The sequence below is a fragment of the Sesamum indicum genome, linkage group LG8 (genome assembly GCF_026168435.1).
Source record: "Sesamum indicum cultivar Baizhima isolate 11 linkage group LG8, ASM2616843v1, whole genome shotgun sequence".
NCBI lineage: Eukaryota > Viridiplantae > Streptophyta > Magnoliopsida > Lamiales > Pedaliaceae > Sesamum > Sesamum indicum.
Window position 1 is genome coordinate 3590130 of NC_142664.1, and position 13800 is coordinate 3603929.

The following is a 13800-nucleotide window of genomic DNA, read 5'->3' on the forward strand; positions in this document are numbered from 1 at the left end:
TATTTTATTATTCAGAAAAAAAGTTATATATATATAAGCATAAATTAAATGAATAATAAAATTTGAAATAAAAAAGTGGAATCCACCCTGCAATATTAATTATTTGGGCTTCCCTTAAAAGGAAAGTGAGAGAATGTAGAGAGGTGAGGGTGAGGGAGGTTAGATTAGCTAAGTTGGCAATTATGTTGGGTTAGCCTCAGCTAATTATGGATAGCTTTATTACCACATTAAGCCCACCAAACACATCTCACAGCTACAAGGACTTGTTTGGATTACTTCAAAAGATGGAGATTATGATTATTACCAAATCAAACTTCATTATTGTTTGTACCAACAAACAAAGAACCTAAATTCCAGATAAAGTATGAATAAGTATCAACTTAACCCACTTCAAAAGTCAAAATTAGTGAACTTGGAAAACCCAAAATGGAAATGTACTGTCTGATATTATCCACTTGGATAAAGATTAATAAAGAGATGGGGAGGATAAAGCAAAAGAAGGCAAGAATAAAAGTTGGGATCATGACAATCTAAGGCCCCCAAACAGGGCATTAAACTAAATTAAATTAAATACTTAGGAATGTTCTTTTTAATTAGATAACATTATGGGGTGGGTGCAGATCTTGTTTTGTTTTATCATATCATCAGGTTGTAAGCTGCTACAGTAAAAGATGTAATAAATTAATTATTACAAGAAGAAACCGTCGCAGGTTATGCCAACACTGCTGCTTTCTGCTGCTTCATCTCAGACAAACCACCCCTTGTGTTTTATTTACACGGAAATCAGGGTTTAATCTCATTTTCTTGCATGGGGAAAGGTGAGATCTTGACGGCGGCAGGAAGAGATTGCCGGACGGAAAAACCCTTCATCTTAAGATCAGAACAACCGTCTCGAAAACCGTCGCGAAATTAACAAATGAAATAACCCATCAAAATAATATAATTGAATTCCTCCATTTTTGAACTCTCAGAGTGATGATGATTGATGACTAGTCATATTAATAACTACTAATTAAGAACAAGATTAAGAAATTAAAGGTAAAATCTAAAATAAGCAGAAAACTCAGAAACTAACAGATTGCGCTGCAGCATCGATCCATCGCTTCCTCTTGCCCCCTTTTTTTTTTTTTTCTTTTCGGTAATTGCTATCTAACAACTTATTTTAATCCATAATCCCACCATGAGAGAGAAGATCAAGAAGAAGAAGAAGAGCCATTAGTACCAAGAATATGAGCAGTACTACTGTTATCATGAAGTTGATGGTGGTGGCTCAATTCTTGCCCATGAACATTCTCTTTGCTGTCATAGTTTTCCTCGTGCTGCTGGTGGTGGTGGTAGTGCCCTTCTTCCGAGGCGGAGCCAAAATTGATCCCACTGCCGTTGGTGGTGGCGGCCGGCGGAGCTGTGGTGGTGGTGTTAGATAACTGGGGTTGGTGTTGATCTTTCTTACCAAAAGTGTTCTTGTTGTTATGCATCCACACTTTGAACACCCCTTTGTCCACTCCAATTTCACTGCAAAATTCACTAATCACATCTTCATCTCTCTTCTGCATTTTCCACCCCACTCTCTCAGCAAATTCGAACATTTTCTCCTTCTGATCTTGGGTGAACTTGGTACGGAAACGCTTACGGCTGTTAGAGTTGAGTAGAGGCACGGAGCTAGCGTTAATGCCGCCGGAAATTGGAGTGCCGCTGTCAGGAGGTCGGCCGGAAAGGCCATGACTGAGCGCCAACAGCATGTGCGGCGCCGAAGGGTAGTACGAGGAGGAGATCGGCGGGGGCGACGGCGAATTATTCGGGCTGCTGCCGCTGTTCCCACGCGGGGGTGGCGGAGGAGGAGGAGGAGGAGGAGGGTGGTGGCGGTGATGGGGCCGGTACTCAAGAGCCGGGGTGGCGTTGGGCGGCGCGGGGAGGAGCGATTCATCGGGCTCACGTCGGTGGAAGTTGCGGTGGCATCCGCAGGCGGCGCATTTCAAGGAGGTGGGGTCAGCGGGGTTGGATGTAGGGGAGGGCATGAATTCGCCGCAGCCATCGAGGGCGTGGCCGCCGAGGGTGGCGGCGTGGTTCTTGAGGCATTCCTTGTAAGTGACGACGACGGGGTGGTGGAGGTGGAGCGGGGGGTGGCGCTTGAGGACACCGTTGGTGAAAGGAGAAGCTTTAGCGGGTTGGATCCGGGTGGGAGTCTCAGTTTCAGCGTCAGGGGTTTTGACTGTAGAATTGGTTAAGTCCATGGCAGCTGAAACAATTTACATGGAGAAGAAATTCTTTTATCTGTGGTTAAGAGTGTGTGATTAGAGTGAGAGTTAGGGTTTTGATTTGAGGGAAAAAGCAAGAATCTTTGGGCATGTGGGGAAGAGGGTGGAGAATAAGAGGGGAAGGAAAGGAAGAACAGGAGAGAGAGAAAACTGGTTTTGTTTGGTTGATGATGATGATGATGATGATAATGAGAAGTGATGACTGTAGATAATAAAAATCCAGGTTTTGTGGTCGTCCTTGTTAACCACTATCATTTTTGTTTTTTAACCTGGGTTCTAATCTCTGGTTAACTTCTTCCCCTTCCCTCCACCCTTTCTCTTCTCTATCATAAATCTATTATCATCTTTCCTATAATACATTATTATTAACAATCAATTTTTGTATTTTATATCTTCACATAGCCACTTCATTTTTAGAGAAAGACTCTTGTTTGTTTTTTTCCGCTAAATCTTATTCATATTATTTTTATATAAACTTCATAATTTTATTTTTAAAAAGGTACACTTATCTATATCATCAATCCCAAATAAATGATTTGGTATGAGCACAAAGTCTCATTCCCACTTGTACCTCCAAATGTTGCAATTTGCAACTCAATTTGTGTTGTGTTGTGTAAGATATTCTTTCGCTGTAATTTCGTATAATTTTCACAGTCTTGTGTTAAAAAACATATTTTTCTTAAAAAAAAATTGTTAATTTATAAACTCTTTATTTAGGATGAATATGAAATGAAATACTACAACCCCTCTTATGACATGAAAAAACAGACAAGAGAAATTAAGGAAAAAAGAAAAAGAGAGAGGAATTATTGGTTGCGTGAGAGTTACATATATTTACCAAAATGATGTAAATGTAAGTAAAACAGAAAGGGGCAGGTCTGCTGCATTTACTCAACCCACCTTAATTTGTCAATCTTCCCTGTCTCGGACCAGACACACTCAACCCTCCATTTTCTCTTCACCCCTCTTTTCTTTTTCTACTTCCAACTCCCCCCCTTTATTTTTATTCCTTTGCAATTTTACCCCTATATTCTCCATTTCCACTCTTTTTCTTTCAAGAAATTTTTTAAAAAAAAAACTTTCGATCTCATTTATTCATTTAAAAGTTTTTGACTATTTGAGATGGAATATCTTATATTTACTTTTAGTAAGAAAATGACTTATTTTTAAATAATTTTATACCATGCATGCGAATACTAATAACCTATGTGGATGGTAATGACGGGTTTTCTTAAATAGCATTCGAGTGAGTGAATCAAACAAGAAAACAAGAGTGACACGCCATGAACCCGTCATAAAGAATTCTGAGTGCGTCCTGTGCATTGATTAAAATTCTTATAGCTTACTTACTATTGTGAAGAGCAAAAGTTTAACTACATACACAGGAATCAAAAAATAGATTAGAATATATGTTTATCCTCGTCAAACCAAACGTCTTTGCAAGGATTCAATCCTATATCGTGGGTGTAATGATTTTTAATCTTAAACATTGATCATAACAATTGACGATAAATTAAAAATAATTGAAATGAGTAAAATATTGTTGACAAAAAAAAAGGGTACGATACATAACTTATATAGATCATTATTATTTTATGCAATTCTTTTCAAGATTAAATAATTTGCTTGTATTTTCTCAATTTAAATCAAAGTTCCAATGAAAACATGGAAGAATTCCTGGCTCTGAGTTTTAGTACAAGGGCAGCAACGTTGGTGGTGCACGTACGAGTACGATGGCCACATCCCTAAAACTTGAAAGCACTTTTGTCGGATTCCATAGAATTTTGAAACTGTCGAGCGGAGCGTTTTCTGTCTCAACTAAAACACCCCTACCCCCTATTCATATATTTAAGAATGTGTGTATATGTGTAACTTTTCGAAAAATAAGAGTTATTTATAAAAATTAATATTCAATATTCTTTATAAATAGACTATAAATAATAAGTATAAATGTAATTATTCCGTATATTACTACTACACTTATTATTGCAGAAGAGCTTGATAGTTAGAGATTATTGTCATCCCTACCTCAAGTAATTAATTTCACTTTTTCTTTATTACAAGATCATATCAAACTGCACTATATTTAATTTCTTGTTAGACAAAAATAAAAAACATCTCATGAAAATATTATACATATATATATATATATATGACAACTCACATCCCACATCGAAAACAGACGAAAAAAATTAAGCAGCATATAAATCCATCAGGAGGTTCGATCACAACATCTCCATCGTCTCGTGCGCTCGCATACGATGATCAAAAACTCCTATATAATCAATTTAAAATTATGAATAGTATTTACGATGCATATCCAATAAAATTATGTAGACGAGAATTGGTAAGAAAAGCATGGAAGCAGTAGTTGAAGTGTAGAAACAAGAATCTCCAACCTCGGACGTAGGGTTTCTTGGAGTTTAGTGCATGGAAAACCAGGTGTTTAGCCGTTAATTAACTCAACTAAGCAACCTTAAAATACACAGCCACGTATACTAAACTATACCGCCATGCTCCACCACGTGTGTTTCTTAATCCTCTCTACCGCCACGTTTTCCACTAATTTTTACATCCTTTACTCCCACTAAAAATAATTAATTAAAATATTATTACGACCGCATTGACTGCTAATCTGTTTTAAATTATATTGCATCACACGTATATATATATATACACTCGTTATGTGTATAAAAATGATAATATTTATTTTATTTAAATTTTTTATATATATAATGGGTACATACCAAATTAAGTAAAAGATGTAATACGATTTTAAAGTAGAAAATTAAAATCGCTAATTCCCATCTTTATTAATAATGGGAATAATTTATATTAATTGATAAAAGAAAAAGGTGGGAATTATTAATTGCTGGTATCAAGCTTTATTTCTTTCTGCAGCAAAAGGTGGAAAACCGTTGAGAGCACTGATTACTGTGATATTATTATTTTTTTAAGTCTTGAAAATAATATTAATTAATAAAATGTTCAAGTTTTTTTTTTTTTTAGTTGTTTTTCCGCTGGGTTGGGTGGGGCATGATCGGATGCATGGGAGTGCAGGAAATTAATGGAAGACAGCGGGTTCTTACGTAGGAGGAGATTGTGATGAGATCATGGGACCAATCATGCAGTTGAGTAGGTTTTAATCATCGGTTTGTGTGTAATTAAAAGAAAGCATCGAAACTCGCGGTACGTAGGATTTTAATTAGGATTGCTGGCTTTGAGCGACTCGTTTTTCGTATGTTCATTTTGACCTATATGTTGTAATAAATAATTAATTGATAATGTAAGAAGTTTACGGATAAGTTCATCAAAAATAAAGTTATGAAGTTTGTGAAATGAAAAGTTGATGGACCCATTTTTTTTAATTAATGAAATATTATTTCACCAACTTTTGGGATAGTAAAAATTAATTTTAAGGTGGAATATATTAATTTTTCTTATACTATATATGTCTTAAATTTAATATATCTGAATAATCCACACCATATATATAATATTGGGTTTACTGCACACATCATAACATGTGTGGTTGAATTTAGTCTAAATTCAATGTAGAGTTTCAGGAAAATAAATTAAAAACTATTGTTATTATTATTATTATGAATAATTATATTTATATTTCCATGATGTATGATTTGTTTATAGAAAATCATCCATATATTCCGTGTAAGTACCAAAACCACCCATGATAGTCGAGAGTCAGAAATAGTTGGTGTAATGATATTGACGTTTTTTTAGGGTATATGTGTAATTCTAAAATTCGAGAGTAGTTTGTGTAATTCAAAAAACCAGGGGTGGTTTTTTTGAATAATGTCGATATTTCTGATAAATGTATATATAATTTTTTAAAAAATATAAGTGGTTTATATATATAAAAAAAATTATAGATTAGGAGGTGTAGATATAATTATTATAAAAAGTTTAATTATTTATTTGAATAAATATATGCATAAGTGGTTTTGATGGAAAATGTGCAAAACTCCAGGCAGAAGCACTGAAAAGATGAAAAAGGTTCTGAGAGAAAAGAGACAGTACAATGAAATTGAAACAGAGAATCTTTATTCACAACCACAATGTCAAAAGTTGTCAAAACAAAAACAAACAACACTAAACTCGCGTTTCCGAATCTTTAACCTTGCCGATGTTAGTGTTTCTTACACTTTCACTACTATGTTAGCCATGGAGTTGCTTTCAACATTTAGTTTTAAATCCATTTAATTTAAACATATAATGCATTCTTTTCTGCTTAATTTAAAAAATAAATTGATAAACGCTTAAAGATTTGTCCCTAACAAATCACGTGAGCAAGAAAAATCTACTATATAAAACGCGATTATATACATAATTACACCTATATCGAGAATGTATGTATAATAATCTCAAAACCATATCTTACATTCTCGATGACTAGTACCACATTGACATGTGGTTCATACGTATTCCCTTTGAAATTAAAAGAATATAGTTAAGTATAGGAATTATACATTTACATCTCGTGACTTATGATTTATTTACACAGATAATTTCTGTTTTTTATAAAATTAATCATATAGAAATCAGAAATGTCAATGTTATTTATATAAAATTACTCCTACTTTTCAAAAGATTACACATACAACCCACTAAAAATGTCAACATCATTACACGTACCGCCTCTAATTTTTAGTTGGCAAGAATAAATTTTACAATTATGTTGGAAAGAGTTGAAAACAAAGAGGAAATTGAGTAGTGTGAGAAAGTGTTAAGAAAAGTGATTAGAGCACTTGAAAAGTTGTTGGAAACATAGTATGGGCCTAATGCTAATAGCAAAGAAAATCACAGAAGTACATGGAAGGGGGGTCCCACCAATTCCACATTAACACATCACCAACAAAATCACAGAAGCCCACATCTCACTCCATAACTAAGTAACATGGGGTTTGGTTTGTGGGGAAGTTACGGTAACATCTGATCTTCTATCATGTTTTCGTATTATATTATTATTATATATTTTTTAAATAATTTAAAAATAAAATATATTACAATCAAAGTATGATAAAAATCTCTTAGCAGCTTATTTTTAAATAATTATGAGAGAAGAATCATTTAATATTTTATATTTTAATACGTACACGGCAACATTTTTACTTTTGGAGAAGTGAAAGGATGTATGTTTTGGAAGTTGTAGCAGAATCAAAAGTATGTAGTGTTAGTAAGAAAAGTGAAAAGCAGATAAATGATACACTGAATGGTGATTGGAGAAAAATTGCTTCTAAAATATACTTAATTGATCAAAGACTATTTTGTTCCTATGTGTTAAAACGATACTGTTTTTTACTTATTTATTTCACTTGTTGTTTGTCAATAATAATTATTTCTTCACATAAATAATAAATTCTATTTCGATTAGTATGTTTCATATTTATTTCTGAAAAATATTACAAAAAATGTGTTTAATCAAATAATAATATGTAAATAAAATAATATATTTACACGACATAGCAAATAAAATACAAAAATTGCATAAATATACTCATATTTGTATCCGAATCAGGAAATGGACTTACTTGTATTATTTGGGCCATTCCTTCGGCCCAAATTGGCCTATGAAAATGAGGTAGTTATGGGCTTCAACGTCCCTTCACCAATTAATCTTTGGGCTTTAAATACACTAAGCCCATAATGATTTGGATTCACCTACCAAACAGTGCTACTCTAAACTGGCAGTTTGGGGTTTCTACAGCAGTGACAAATTAAATTCGGACACGACAACTTCGTAACAATTAGGTAATTTTTTTCCGATGAGTACCAAAATTGGTCCCCGACTCTCTCAAGATTCGGACCCATAACCTGAAAATAAAGTGTCACAATTCGACCATTTGATCGTCCTTAAATATGAAGCAAATATGCGATTGCATGTTTTATCTCAGTAGTTGAAGTTGAAATCATGTAATTTTTCATCAAAATTGTGGATACTCATTTCATTTTATTTCAATTTATTTTTTTGTTATTTGTAATTTAATGGTTATTAAAGCATAAATATAAATTATCAAATGGTATGTTAATTAGATACTCTATTGTTGCTACAAGAAAATTGAGTATTCCTACATTTACAATGAGAATAGATTAAAAACTATGGTTTGTTGATACTATCAACAATAGGGACAGTAAATGGATGGGTTGGATCGGACAATAGATCAAACTATGGTTTAATATAGATTGGATTTAAAATGAATTTAAATTAATAAGTTGAAAATGAATTGGGCTGTAAATGCATTAGTCGGGTCGATGATACTTATCTTTTTATACTTAATATTAATAATAAGATGATAATATTTTTATTACAACTTGTAATATAATATAACAAGATTAAATTTGTATTATTCATTGTTTATGGAAAGTAATCAGGTCATATTAAAAAATTATTTGTTAAATATAAAATGAAAAGTTTGTAAAGTATTAAAAAATATCACATCTTTCGAAATAAATTATGAGATGAATAGTTGTACAATTAATTTCTCCATGATTCTTTCTCACAATAATAATAGTACATGTTAGTTCGTTATAAATTGTTATTAGATATTGATATTTGATATGTTCGTTGAAATTTATAATATAATTCTATACTGTTAGTTTATTAAAAAAAAAATTAAATGATCACATATAAATTGCAAGTTTTGACTATTTTATAAATTGTTCACTTTTTTTTTAATTTATTTCTCATTAATTTAAAAAACAATAATTTACTAAATAAATTTTGAAAATTTTGTTTCTCATAAAAATGTGGAAAGTTGGAACGTAAAAGTAGTTAATAATATATAGTATAATTAAATCAATTATAAGAGCTAAAGACCCATCACCAACCTATACAGAAATTATCATCGACCCACTTAAAAATTCATTACTGATCTATATAGAACCCATAATGAACTCATGATTATAATTTATACTAATATATTTCATCAATTCTATTATTATTAAAATTACTTTTGGTAAACTAATAAAACGTTAAACACGAAGAATCCATTTAGGACCCATCAATTATTTAAATTTATTTAAACAAATGAATCCATATTAAAAAAATTTAAACCCAATTCAATCCAAAACTAGGTGGATTGGGTTGGAACCATAGATTTCCACCCATTTTTCCATCCATAATCAACAACAATGAAACAAATTAAGATAAATATTTTAACTATATATTGATTACGATTAATAAATAATACTATAATTTTTAGTTGTAGTCAAAACAAAAAGTCATTTCACTTCCAAATTTGGATAAAATACGTCAACACCCCCTAAGTTAGGTCCAATTATACAGACAGTATTTTTATTTTTAAATTATAAATATACTTTTTTAATTGTAGTTGCAATTACAAAATACAATCTATCCAGTAATGAATTTTTTTCTAAGCCACCCCATTAAGTGCATTATACTAAAACTCTCAGGGGATGTACCCAATAGTTTGACAAAAAATATGAAATATTTGTATAATTCGATATAACCTCATAGAATGTGGAGGCAATTTACATTAGGTAATTGACATTTTGCACCCTGAAATTATAGTTAAAATCTTAAAATTTTGCACTCTTCAATTATACAACTATTTGCAGCATTCACCCTCCACTCTTTTCAGACAGATTTTTTTGTCCGAAAATTACATCAGCCCAAAATTGAAGAATTCTTTTGTCGATTTAATTTAATAGTCTTCCCTTCAATTATGTACAAAATAAAAAATAAAATCACACACCACTTGGTATTTTCATTGAGTAATTATGATTCTTTGGAGTCTTGGACAATATCAAATTACATTCTTAATCCTTTTCTTCTTGCCTTTTAATTTCTTTATCACCCTTCCTCTCTTGATTTCCTTTATTTTCAGCTATTTACTTATCAACATTTGAGTTTTTAGGAGTAGTGAGAACTTAATTAGCAAAATTAATATTAAATAAAAATGGCTACGAATGAGAGAAGAGAAAAACAGAGGACTTGTTAGAGAAATACAACAAGGCAGAAATGAGGGAAAGAATTAGGGTTTAGTCGGAAAAATCTATTAAAAATAATGAAAGGACTCTATATATTTAGACTGCCACAATATTTTTTTGGAGAAACAAGTAAAGGGTGCATTCTGCCAATCTATGTACTTGAAGGGTGCAAAGTGTTATTATTTTAAATGAAGATTTTATTGTCCAAAAATATTATAAATTTCAGAATGCAAGATGCCATCGTTGGACTTAGCACCATATCTCATTTGCAAATTTACAAACACTGTACGCTCTTGAAATTGTAGTTGCAATTACAAGTACATATCATATTCAGTGGCGAAATTTATACAAATACCACAAAAAGTAAATTACACTAACACCATATTCTGGAGTTTACCTATTCTTTTATAAAAATATTTTTTTTAATTAAATCTAATTTAATAAAATATCAATATAATTTACAATGAATTTTTTCATAATTAGGGGTGAAATAAATGAATTGGGGTTGTTCTCTACCTACTCATTTTCTCATATATAGCTGTAAGCCCACCCCTTCAATAATTTTATACACTCAATCACTTTTAATTATTCAATTATTTCATGGACAGGTGTAGTTGGTGGCTGGATTTGATTTGATCAAAACCTGTAATTCATACTTGATGTAGGTCACTCAAAATTAGGATTTCCGGATCAGGGTCGCTAGGTCGAGCAATCGGATCGTGATCGCTGACTCCCTCTTTCAAGCTACCTGGAGTGGATCCTGAGAACACAGCAAACGTCAGACTAGCCGAGAAGCCCTCGGCGATGGCCCTCCGATGCTTAAGTCAGAAAAGGTGGGATCGAAAATAAGATAATGGGATCAAACTAGAACACAAATTGGCGGTAAAAGTAGGTGAAAAAGCCATAAAATACCATAAATGAGGGTATTTATACTGGTACGGTACCCTCTGTATGTGTTACACGTGGCTCCTGTGAAGGCGCGCCACGTCACCCTCTGTCGGACCTGCAACCGCCGCTGCTGCAACTGCACAGTGGGCCCCGTCATGCGCAGTCATAGGCGTAGTCGTAGGTGCAGTCATAGGTGCAGTGATTGTGCTGAAAATAGGGGGGTATTCCGATAATTGTGTAATTTTCCTCATCAATACTTATGCTGATATATTCTTTTCATTTAAAATTTGTTCAGACGTCGCACCATAACTCCGGCAATACATTGTCTTGCATGGGATAGTTCAACGATTTGGACTCCAAATTTTATATATATATATATATATATATGTCGATTCCTGATTATTTGATCTCGTACTTATTATATAGTACGAGCAATTTTTATTGAACTAAATATTATTTTGAGTTATTCACATCATTTATTTACAAACTTATTGTTAAAAATAAGTCAAGAAGAGTATTTTTTTATTTACAGTTTCTACTTTTGAGCTGCTAAAATCAAATTGATGCAAATAAAAAATTATAAGTAGTTTTTCTACCAAATTATGCACCTTATTGATAAAATTAAAACGAAAAAATAATCTAAGAAACTTATAAACTGACCCAAACACCCTCTCATCAGTAGATCACCATAACAGTGGCTTAATTAGTTGGATTTGATCGAATTTTTCTGTCAAGAGAAGTTACTCAAAAATTAACTCACGAACAAAATGATTAAATTCACCAATGATGTCTTAGTCTAACCATTAAAACTAAGGTTGAGGTCCTATAAAAAAAGTAGGAAATTATGTGTTCGAATTCCACCAAATGTATGAGCATTTATGTGAGTAATTGAATTGTTGTAATTTGTTATTATTATTAGTCATATTAATATATTTGTTGAATTCATGTATTACTAAAAAATCAAAAAGATTAATTCACGCTTCAAAAAAGGAGAAAAAAAAAAGAAAAAATGAAATGTTTGGTTGAAGTTGAGGAATCAAAATAGGATTTTTGTTTGCAGGACTTCAATTCTATGGGTTTGGTGCGAGCGAGAAGATGAAAACACTTCACATGCCAGCATTTAAGGCAAGCTCCGCAGATTTCCAAGGCGGCTTCCTATTCACATACTCTCCGCAATTACCTTAATAAATTGGGATACTTACACGCTATCCTTAACGTTTGATGTATTTATACATAATTTTTTATAATTGAAAATTATAATTAGTATATCTAACGTTTGTTTTCATTAAATAAATAAATTAACTTATTGGTCAAAATTAACCGAACTTACATATATTCACCATTTTTTTTGAATGAAAGTTTATATTTATCCCAAATTAATTTATTACTAATTTATTGTAGGTCAAACATTTTTTTTAGTCAAACTATCTGTATGCATCCTCACACTCACTAATGCATGTTAGGAGGTACATATTCACTTTTATAAGGATAGTTTAGTAAAAGAAAAATTGTTTGACCTATAATAAACCAATAATATGTCAATTGGGGATAAATATGAATTTTTATTCAATTTTTTTTGTTAATATCAACAGATTTTGTAAATTCTAACTAACGAAGGGATCTATTTTTTATATGAAAACAAACATAAAAAATATTAAATATAATTTTTTAAATCACATATATATATATAAGTGCACCAAATTTTAGAAAAAAACAGTGTAACAATGTATATATCCTGTGAATGTTTGATAGCAACAGTGGGTGTGAGAGTGATTAATTATACAATATATTTCAATTTCACTACGATTTGGGAGATGTATGAGCTGGAATCAACTTGCATTCCATCACCACCATCAGTTTGCATGTACGCATCCACCTAATTTTTTGACCAGGCTTGATAGCGTGTTTAATTGGTTAAATATTAATTTATTTATAAGTTACTATTTTAAAGAAAACAACAGTAATATCCAACAACAATTGGGCAGGTATCTCACGGACTGAAAGGTTATGAATTCGAGCCTCACCAATATAAATATATAAATTATTTTTATTTTAGTTTCTTATTTATTTGTTTTCTTTGAACATATTAGTTGATTTGGAAAAAAAAATATTAATATATTGAATCAATTTTTTGAATTTGAATGCACTGAGTGATGTATACGAATTTTACAATGAAAACTGAAATAAAAAAGTGACCCTGCTACAGGATTGGTTGGACTAAGACCTTCAGCCATGTACAAGGCACATTTTCAGGAATCATAATAAAATCGTGAGGCTTATATGAACTCAGAGTAGATAATATTTCACGCGACATGGGATTAATCAAGTAGTCACTTTTCTATTGAGAAGTCTCCTTGTCGAAGAGAGAAAACCTTGGGGTATACAAATCGCTCGAATTTTCATTTACAATTAATATAGAATATTTGTTTACATCGTTGAAAAGAAAAAATAAAAGGCGAGGAAACGTACATAAGTTAAGATACACAAACAAACAACGTGGAAACATCGAAGCTTTCCTAACTTCTTCGTAGGAACTTTTCCATCTGGATGAACTAAAAACATGAATTAATTGAGCAACTCACCATATATATGTCTAATTAACAGCAGAAATTAGGAGAAGTTTGGCCTTGCTGACAGTGGAAGGGACATACTTAGGCAAGCTTCACTGTCACTCCAAGACTTGAAGATC

General features: G+C 31.9%; 1 protein-coding gene across 1 annotated transcript; it reads right to left on the reverse strand.

The window, feature by feature from the left end:
- Positions 1-922: 922 nt before the first annotated feature.
- On the reverse strand, positions 923-2457 carry LOC105167655 (zinc-finger homeodomain protein 8). The gene has a single exon (XM_011087453.3). The coding sequence runs from the start codon at positions 2229-2231 to the stop codon at positions 1194-1196; it is 1038 nt and encodes a 345-aa protein (XP_011085755.1). The 5' UTR covers positions 2232-2457; the 3' UTR covers positions 923-1193.
- Between the last annotated feature and the right edge of the window lie 11343 nt (positions 2458-13800).

Bases quoted from the DNA above. Each gene is read 5' to 3' on its own strand.
- LOC105167655 (XM_011087453.3), bottom strand. From the start codon at position 2,231: ATGGACTTAACCAATTCTACAGTCAAAACCCCTGACGCTGAAACTGAG.